Source organism: Molothrus ater, chromosome 5, assembly GCF_012460135.2.
Source record: "Molothrus ater isolate BHLD 08-10-18 breed brown headed cowbird chromosome 5, BPBGC_Mater_1.1, whole genome shotgun sequence".
Taxonomy (NCBI): Eukaryota; Metazoa; Chordata; class Aves; order Passeriformes; family Icteridae; genus Molothrus; species Molothrus ater.
The window spans coordinates 35,244,138-35,254,489 of record NC_050482.2 but is presented as its reverse complement, the minus strand read 5'-3'; the positions used below and the strand labels follow the sequence as shown (position 1 = coordinate 35,254,489).

The 10,352-nt window shown below is 35.7% G+C and overlaps 1 protein-coding gene across 3 annotated transcripts in view; it reads right to left on the bottom strand.

Moving 5' to 3' along the window:
- Positions 1–464: 464 nt before the first annotated feature.
- CNOT2 (CCR4-NOT transcription complex subunit 2) overlaps positions 465–10,352 on the bottom strand; it is an 85,709-nt gene continuing 75,821 nt past the window's right edge. For all 3 annotated transcript variants that reach the window (XM_036401088.1, XM_036401087.2, XM_054514910.1), the window contains 5 exons: positions 10,185–10,246; positions 10,041–10,090; positions 9,143–9,243; positions 8,421–8,565; positions 465–1,603 (listed from right to left, as the gene is read on the bottom strand). In XM_036401088.1, coding sequence (XP_036256981.1) covers positions 1,517–1,603; positions 8,421–8,565; positions 9,143–9,243; positions 10,041–10,090; positions 10,185–10,246 — 445 coding nt within the window. In that variant the 3' untranslated portion in view covers positions 465–1,516. The remainder of the gene's footprint in view (positions 1,604–8,420; positions 8,566–9,142; positions 9,244–10,040; positions 10,091–10,184; positions 10,247–10,352) is intronic.

The window sequence follows — 10,352 nt, the reverse complement described above, 5'->3', positions numbered from 1 at the left end:
TCCGCTCAGAACAGTTACAGTTTTCAGAACCAGTCTATATTCATGTTTATTTGCATCTGGAAGTTCAAGTAATAGCAATCACCAAATGAAATGTATTTCTGTTTTAAGTGGGAAAACACCAACATGGAACTAAGCTGTAATCAGCTCTAACCCAAACTTCTCCCAGGTGATGAATTCTTGAAGCATCTTCCTATTATTTGACTTGGTACCCACCCACCTTTCTAAAAATTATTTGCTATCATAAAGAGGGGATCTGAAACCAAGGTTAACCAAAGTTTTTAGCCGTGAAAACTTTACTGTGGAAAAGAATATGAAATTCTCATAAATTTACTTGTCAGCAGCAAAAAGACTCTTCAAGTGTCTTAACCACTGTACAGCTCGATAGTTTTAATACTTCAATTTTTTTCCATTTTTCATTGTTGAAGAAATAATTTCACAATCTCAAATCAAAGTCAACACTGCAGTGAGGAGAGCTTTTCTACTTTATTACAAAGAGAAGAAGCCTTTATGTGGTCAGAAAATACAAGATTGATCTTTTTTTTTCTCTTCCTATGAAACGCTGCTGTTCAAACAGCCAGAGTGAATTGTCTCAGTTCACTTCTTTAAGTCCCATCACATTCACTTGGGTATGGATGTCCTTGGCTGCTGAAAATCTGGCCCTTTAGTGCACAGGGCGACAAAGTAGTCCCCTGACCAGCAGTTCCAGAATGTCCCGTTTTCATATATTGCATCCATGCACACCTCCTAAAAATGAGGTACAGCAGGGCAAACATTTTCCAAAATAGATGTCATATATATAATATATACACATTCGTACATACATACCTTTATTCATGTGATGTCCAAAAATTTAAAAAAAATGTACACATTTATTACAAAATCGTAACAAAGACTGGACAGTGTTTTGCTCATTCTGGAAAGATGAAGCTCAGTAATACACAACCCTGGAAACTAACCAGAGACTGTGGCAATATCTTTCTTCTAAACAGTCAGATATTCTTGCATTAAGCTTGGCGAAAACTGCCTTTCAAAGACAGAAGGGGAAGTAAAATGAAGGAAGCAAACCTTGCTCATCTTTCCAAATGAAATACGAGAAGGATCTTCACATAAAAATGCACAAACATTTTTTATTACCAATAGTGCTACAATGAACAATGCAAATTTTGTTGTCTAATTTTTTGTCTTTTTTCTTTTTTTTTGTTTTTACATTTTGGAAAACTAAGTGGTAAACTTTTGTCAGTGTACTCGCTTGTCTTTACAGACCCAAGCTTGTCTGCTGGCAAAAAAGGAAACAAAAACAAAAATTCAGACCCTGCTCAAACTAAAGAAAAACAATTACAAATTTAGTTGTTGGGCAGCACATAATTAGTAAGGCAGGACCTCAAATGGTGACCCTTCGCATGAGCCAATTGCCAGATCCTCAAGGAATTAAAACCAGGATGCCTGAGCCACATCAGTTCTGCAGTTATGTTGAGTATTGTGCTGAGACAGCCATACCCCAAGAAAAGGGAAGTCTTTAGAAGGCTTGCTGAGCAGGGTTGTAGTTGAAGGTTGATGGCAGATGAGGCCTTTCTTCTAATTTGTCATATTCCAGGTGGAACTCCTACAATTAAAAAAAAGAAAAAAAAGACAAACACAATAAAACAATGTATAATTTACCTGTCAACACCTGGTCTACCAGCCATACTTGAAAAGCACAAATACAGAGGAGATCAAGTACTAACTTATCCTACGGCAAAGCCACATGACTTTGCTACCTTGAATTCCATATTTTACGAAGAAAAAAGTATAAATTACAACAACCCTAGCCTTTACACCCACAACATGCAGACTCTCCTACTCTTTTGAATGCTACATGACTCTCAGAACCCCTGTTATAATCTCAAACAATTTTATGTATGCACATACACAAAACACAAATACACAGTCACAGCATGAGCTGAATTATAAACAAAAGCTGTCTTTCAAGGAGACAGAGTACAGAGGCTTATTCTGGATGAACTGAAGTTTGGGAATATTTTTGTGTCATACTTCCAGACCAAATAGCTTCATGAAGCAGCAGGGGAGGTTCAGGATGGGCACGAGGGAGGCGTTCCAGAAACAACTGGACTTAGTGCTAAGGTCTGTTTGTCATGGTCATGATCAGTCAAAGGCTGGATTTGATCTTAGAGGTCTCTTCTAACCTAAATGATTCTGTGAAAATGTCCAGGTACAAAGTACTGAGACCCACTTAAGCCAAAATTTATCGAAATATTCCTCCACATTTAATACTCATATTTATACCCCATACCCACCAAACCTGAAATATTATATTCTTCAGACCCTTTCAGCAGTTTAATTGTGTCTCATCCCATTTAATTGTCATTCAAGAAACAGCGTAAGCAGAAGTTTCAGAACTGTTTTTTAGGGGTACTTCTTGGTAATTCAACAGCAACAACTTTGGACATGTAAATTATTTTATCTAACTTGGTGGAGAACCTCAGCAGAACAACATCTGTATCTGCAAAGCAAACTTAGCCCACTATTTTCACACAGAGATGAAAACACATGAGCAATGAATAGATTATTTTAGAACACTCTTTAAAGTGATTAAATAGTATAATACTTCGGTATATATAAATCTGTACTAAATTAATGCAAGAATAGAAATAATATCTAGGAAATCCAACTCTTATACCTCTCTTCTTTCAAGGCAAAACAAGGTCCATTTAGCATAGAAAGAACATTCAGCATGGTAAGGAAACAAAGTAGTGGAAAATGCAAACCATTGTGCACTCCCCTGAGAATACTGTCCCCAAAACTGGAAAACCCTAGCAAAACCTATGTGAAGTTACAGCCATCTGTACTGAAATGCTGCACATCTGCTTCATTTCTAGTTCCCAGCTCTCTAATCCAACCAAAGATTTTTTTTTGTTGTTGTTGTTGGGTTTTTTTTTGGTTGGTTTTTTGGGGTTCTTTATTTATTTATCTAGGTGGTGTGTTTGTTTGTTTGGGCTTTTTTAGGTCATATATACTCAAGTGAATTACTTCTGGCATTCCTAATAAAAACTGCATGCCAGTTGGTGTATGCTCTCTTTTTGGGCAGATACACAATGCTGAGACTGAAGAGATGCTGCACCTTCCCCCTTGGGTAAGAAGCAAGATCAAGGGGTACAAGTCCATACGTGTACTTTGGTGTCAAAGGCTGGATTAGGCTGGGTGGATCTCAGGCGGCCTACAGGAAGGGTGGAGAGGGACTTTTTTGCAAGGGCACAGGACACAGGGAAGTGGCTTTAAGCTGAAGAAGGGCAGCATTTAGATTGGGTATTAGAAATAAATTCTTCACTATGAGGGTGAAACAGGCTACCCAGAGAAGCTGTGGCTACCCCATCCCTGGAAGTGTTCAAGACCAGGCTGGATGGGGCTTTGAGCAATGTGGTCTAGTGGAAGGTGTTCTTGTCCATGGTACAGGGGTTTAACTAGATGGTCTTTAATGTTTCTTCCAACCCAAATCATTCTATGATTCAATAATCTCCAGTAATTCTGCAGCCATTTTATAATAGATACCACTCAAGCTTTCTCTGCCTTTCATGGCTGTCAAAGTTTCTTTCTTTCACATAACCATGAAAGGGCCAGCAAATACTATCCATCTATGGTCAGCTTCAATCAGTTAACTGAGCTTCCACAAGCTCTGAAATGCCTTCAAAATTACCCTTGGCAAATTGCTAATTAAACCAGTAAGATACTGATACTCTCTGGTTTCTGATACTTACTGTATCTTAAAAAAGGGTTTTCCAAACTTCAAGTTTTTGTGAGCCTCTACTGGCAGTGGGAGCTGCTAACAAGGTGTCTTAATAAATGCTTAGGGCTCTGAGCAATCCTTTGTGTCCTACAAACTGGAAGTCCCTCCTTCAGAAGGAGTATTTTTCCCTATCAAATTTTCTCTAGAAGAATGCGAGTTCATACTTCAAACTGCCATTGACTGTTAAAATAAACAGGCTTAAAACAGCCTTGATTTGCATCCCAGTGTCAGTAAAGCTCAAATTCAATATTCAGTAGCATGTAGGAACACCTGAAGTTCTGCCTGACAATACCTAAAGAAGAATTCACTGACCAGGATTTCTGGAAACTAAAAGCCAATTATTTATTACATAGGGGAAAATACTTACAGGTATACTGTATGTTTTTGGTTTTGCCACTATAGTTTAGGATGTCAACAGCAGCAGTGGTACTATTTAACATAAACAGATATAAAAAAAAGTAAAAAACCCCACTCATCCATTGATAAATGTGCTAAATTGCTTTCTTTTCCAAATGGAGGTAAGAATTAAAACTTAAATACCCTTTATTAACCAGGAATAATGAATACTGAATGTGTGTGAAAACTTACAGCATGTGTGACACTAAATAAATTGTTCTATGCAAAGAAAATAATCACCTCTCATGTCATCCTGAAAACTTGCTTTGATGGCAAAGTTACATCAGTCTGTACATGTACAAACACTAACAGGCAAGGATACTTAAGGCAGGAGAGGATTGCTTAGGATGATCCATAGCAGTTATAGAGTAAAACTAAACAAAAAAAGTTAGCAGAATAGGCCTGAGGACAAAAGATTCTGGATTGTGGAAGTCCATGAGAACAGAGTAGAAATCCCACGGCTAGCTTAAAAATTCCCAATGGAACTTAAATTGGGAAGTCAGTAGCATTTATACTGACTTAAAGATAGATGCAAAGACCCACTTTAGGGGCTGAACTAAAATACTATGCTACATCTTTACTGGACTAATAAATTTAACTTTCTAGTAATTATAATAGAAATTATTATTTCAATTAATACTGATCTTGACAGGATAGGGAATAATTTAGTCTAGACAGCAACCCTGACAAGCAAATAAACACTTAAAAATTTAATTTTCTCTCCCATGAAGAATTCCATGTTTTAGAACTACATCATCAATGTAAAAAGGTTTTATAATCTGTACTCTAAATTTATTCTCCTTACTGAAAAGTAAGAAGAAAATTCAAGCAGCTTACTTCAGACAACTTAAGTCAGGATTTCAGTAAGCGTGCCATTGTAGAAAGCACTTTTGGTGTCAGAGCTACTTCCCCTCCTCTCTCATGTCTCCTCAACAGCAGCAAACTATAGCCAAAACCTCAGTGAAAAAAAAAATCAGTGTCTTTAACCTCAGCATACTTTCCACATGCCCTAGGATGAAAAACCATATAATAAACATGTGTAATCAGAATTTTTCTGCTTTTTATTTTGCATTTAAGGTGAATTTGAAGTCTGTAATTTATATTTTTCTCTCTTTTTACTACCATGTATCAAATCAGAATTAATTTTATTTCCTAGTAGTTCAGGAATTCTCATTACCCTGCTACTTTGCTTCTATTACCCATTAAGAATATAAAAGTAGAGCCTACAGTTAAATAAAAAAGATAAAAATATTATTTGATTTTTCTTGAAAGAAGTTATTCAGCCTTCTTTGCTTTTGTTATAACCAATCCAGAACACTAAATCTACTACATCACAACTGGTTTATGTTTTTAAAAATGTAAGTTTTAAGATTTTAGTTGTGCTATCTAAAGTAAACTGCTGTATTTCAGTACAGCAATATTTCACACTGCAGTGTAATTTAAAATAGGGACAATAAATACATAAGCCCATAATGAAAAATACACTATGTCTGCAAAGCACAGCATATTAGGGTATGTGCTGCCCTATATTTGAGCAACTACACTAGAACAAGAACCAAATTTATAAAGCACCTTGAAAAATAATTGAATATGCACATATGAGACAGTAATTTATGAGCAAGTATTCCTGCACACCAGCTTCAATAAAGGACTAGTGAAACTGTTCAGCAGCAATTATTATTGTGGCCTTCTAAGTAACTGATATTCCCAGAATCCACTAATAATGTAACAGTTATAATAAGAGATTGCAATTTATCAGAATTCTTTCTTTTCCAGCTCCTTATAGGTCTAATTTCCTGAAATATTTTTTAATTACTTCTGCATTTGTTAGGAAAAAAACTACTTTGCTGTACTTTTCTTTGCATGCAAAGCAACAGGGTGTTACCAAATATTGCTGTTCTTCTTAGGGTGAGTCTGTATTAGTCTTCCTCAGAGGAAATGTCCACTACAGAAATTAATACCACAGGTAATATTACCATGGAATGCTAAGATCACACGACATGTACCTAAGTTCTTATTTGTTTATCAAAGGTGAAAATGTCACAGAATTAATTCTAGTATGCAACTCATTTTCTATGCAACAAAAATCTCAGTTTTCCCCAAAATCATTCTCTAGCTTCCTCTGACCAATGGTCAATTTGCCTGCTCAAAGTTAAATAAAAATTTCAAAACAATATTCCAGTTCAATTTTTTACATTATGGAATACACAAGCCTAGAAGAAATTATATTATTGCTTCTTATGGACATTAGGGGAGAATAAATAAAATAATCACATTCATTGTTGCAATACCACTACAAGCACAAAACTTTAGAAAATCCAATCTCTCTCCTTACTAGCTATCCATTGGTTCCTAATGCTGGGGAATTACTTTCAGCGTGCAAATAAAAAGAAGAGAATCTATGTAGACCTTGTGAAAAACCATTCAGAGAACAGTAGCGCTCCTGTCTCTCCATATCTCAGGAATGCCCAGCAGGAGGATGGAGTGTACATCACTCAAGCACTGGATCCTGAGTTTCAGAATAGTACTCAAGATTTCAAACAGAGACAATACTGTCTTAAAGTAATGCTAAGCATCAAATAGCAGCTGCATACATTTACCACAGGCAGAAAAAGGAGACACTGAAGAGGTTATTATTATCCTTTACAATGGGCATTATCTTTTTCCTCCTAGTAAAAGAAATGCTGTGTGTCCACACAAACTAAAACCACAATTCCATTGATATGTGAAACTACACAAGGCTTGTTGCTTGTAAATAAACAGAACATGTTCATTTGACTCCAGAAAGAAAACTATCCTTTCTAAAGATAATTACTTCCCCTCTGATAATCTTAGGCAATAATAAAATAGCTTTAAACAGCATCTTGGGGAACCTAAGGAAGTATACCAAATGAGTAATTCAAGTAGAAACAAATAGTTTTCTTTTGTTTGTGTTTTCTTTTTGAGGCATGGCACTTTTGTTTAGAAGTTTTGGAATTACCTTGCACTTAGGAAAAACTATAATAGCAGGGCTCACCATTAAACCTGTCAGTTACAGATTCCTGGGTTTTCCTGCAGCAGTAGAAAGTCAGCAGAAGCAAGGAGTCACACGTACAACTGGATAAAGAACCTCCCGTAACCTTCAGGGTAACTGCAATGTTAATTCCTGAGGGGACTTTGCACAAACTATGCAAAATTACTGGGTGGAGTGGGGGAGGAAATAAAAATATCATGTATCTAGTTCATGTCTAGATGCCAAATGGCTGTATAGACAGAGGAGGACACGGAACTTTATTCTCTTTAAAATAGGTGTTTATAAACACATAACAGACATGTAACTATTTCATGCAATGTTCCCTAATCTCCAAATGAAATGCCTTTTCAGTGAACAATTCATAAGTTGGGCTGCAGGTGAAGAGATTTCTTATTCTATGAAATACCTAAGCCTGTGGAACCACAAAATATAGTTACAACATGCTGGAAGCACGTTAACTATAGCTGAGTTCAAGGCTTCAAAGTTAATCTGATTTCATCTGTTGTTTTTTAGAGAAAAGAAGAATGTGATACAGTATCTACAGATGGTCTGACATAGAACATTATTGACAGTATTAATGGACAGAATGGGACCAACAGATTATGGCAGCTGGGGAGGGAAAAAGCCATAGCTTTCTGATTTTTTAATGCCTCTTGGTCTACAGGACAGAAAACAAGCATCATGGAAATATGCCTCCTCCTTAGAAGAAGTTATTTATTTCAAAGGACTCTGATTTTCAAACAACAGAGCATGGAATTCCTAAGTATGTTAAGGAGAGATTGTACCCAAAAACCAAAAAAGCGTTCCCTGCACCCATCCAACATCCATTTAAAATTCCTAAGTGAGGTGTGGGAGCATCCTATTTAATTTTCTAAAACAAAGAAATAAAATGTTTGCAAGTGCAATTTCTAAAATGCCAAATAATGCTTTCCATTCAACTCTATGCTGTGAGAAGAGCTTTCAATTTTAACAAAACTCCTAAAAGAAGTCCTATGTCCTTCTACCTCCCAAAGAAAACTGGAAATAAGAGAGACAGCTCCTTTTCCACAAGCAAGGCAGTGTTTTAGACAACGTTTTTTCTCTCAGACATCAGGAATTAAGGTAATGAACCTATATAACAGGAGAAGAAAAAGTCAGAGATTTTTCTGAAGATTTTTGTGTTTTACTCTTGTTGTAAAAATACACAGCTGACAGTGTATTTAAAGTATCTACACAAAGGAAAAGAGATACCTTAGCTACTTTCCTCCAGTTAAGACAGTCAAAGAAGTAATATGTTCCCCTCTCGTACGTATTGGTTTTCATTGTTGGCTCCATGCCAGGTGCCCTGGTGATCCATACTCGTTCTTCTTTGTGGTATCTCCAATCCCGGTTAAATCTTTCATTTGTGATAGAAAGGAAAAATAATTCTTAGTGTTAGTTATCTGAAACTGACTTAATAAACTTTAAAGGTTTCAATATTTACTGTACAATGCATTCAAATCCCAAACCAAATTTCTCCGACATGGTTAAACCTGTAATTTCATACCTCTTCCATACAGTTCTTATACCTCAAACTAAAATACACAAGAAACTTCAAGTCTGGTAGGTTCTAACAGTAAACTCTTTTTATGAGTATTTACTTGGTTCTGATTTGGTTGATGACAGGCAAGTTACACACTCAATAATGACTGGCACCTGCCATTTTTTCCACAGTGCTTCATAATGCAAAATACATGAGATGGGCTTTTGATTTCCACTATATATGTAAAAAAACTCTGTACAAAATGACACCAAGGTTGGAGGAGGTATTTTAAAAAAAGCTTTACCGTTCAAGATTGACTAAGCTTCCTGCTTTCAATGTCTAACTTGTTTGGGTGTTCTGGTTTTTATTTTGGTTTTTTTTTTTAACATCTGCCATTTCATTATTGCAATAGCTTAACTCATATAAGACTGACAAAATAGTTTGAACGTACAGCTCTACTGCTGCTAATAGCTGTAATACATCTCCTCCATTCATGTAATAGAGATAAAACAGGAGATCTTCTCCATATCGGCCAAGTTTTATTGCAGCCAGCTGCAAAAGATTGAAGAAAATGAGGATGAAAAATCACAATAGATAAATGTTTTAAAACACACTACCCCACTTAAATAACATAAGAACACATCCAGAACTTCCATCCTTCTATTCTAAGTGTGTTGAAAATGATATTCTAATACAACAGGCGTAATAATTATTAAAACAATTAATTTTTCTTCAGTTTGAATGAGCCTTTCCAAGCTAAAGGATACAATAGAAAAATACAGATGTAACAAACAAGCAAGACAGAATTTTCTACCTGTTAAGTGTATATTCCCATCTACGTATTTTATTTCAAAAAACCCAAAACCGCAACTTCTGCATGTATTTGTTCCCTTCACACCCTATTAAGTAACACTACTAAAATTTCTTATGCTATTTTTCAATGATCCCTTCAAACAGTTGAAAGAAAATATATCTCAAAAAATCTCTTTACATGTAGATATGGAATGCAACAGCTAAATGAGAACACAATTCTGATCTTATCTCAAGAAGAAATACCTCAATTTAATTTGCCATTTGAACTCTATCACAAAAAAATTCAACTTCACATGAAGGGCAAACTCTTAAAAACACGTTGTGCTTTTTAGCTATTCTTTTCGCATGCCCATTCTCTTTTTGTAAGATATAATGGGGCTCGATGTGTGACATCAGCCTGTTAACTCAACACTGCTTCTAGAAAGACTGAGGACATGCACAAAATGGACTGACTTTGAACATCTATCTCAAAGAAAATTTAGAAAATTACTGGTAATAAATTAACAAAAAATGCACACACATACACACGTACTCACCTTATCCCTAATGTGAATGTTAGTTAAGTATTCAGATGGAACATGGAAGTCTAAAAAAGAATCGGAATTGATGCAACTATTAAGACATGTAAATGAATATAATTTGCAAATATTAATACTGAATTTTAGTTGTTTCTCTCTTACCTATGTCTTGAGGTCGACAAGGTGATGATGCCCATGGGGATGCAAATTTGGGATAAAGATTTCTGAAGAAAAAAGAAAAGCATAAATTTATAAAAATTAACCTCCAAACCAACCAACAAACCCCTCCATAATCAATTTTGCAAACCTAAGAGCTATATCACACAACCA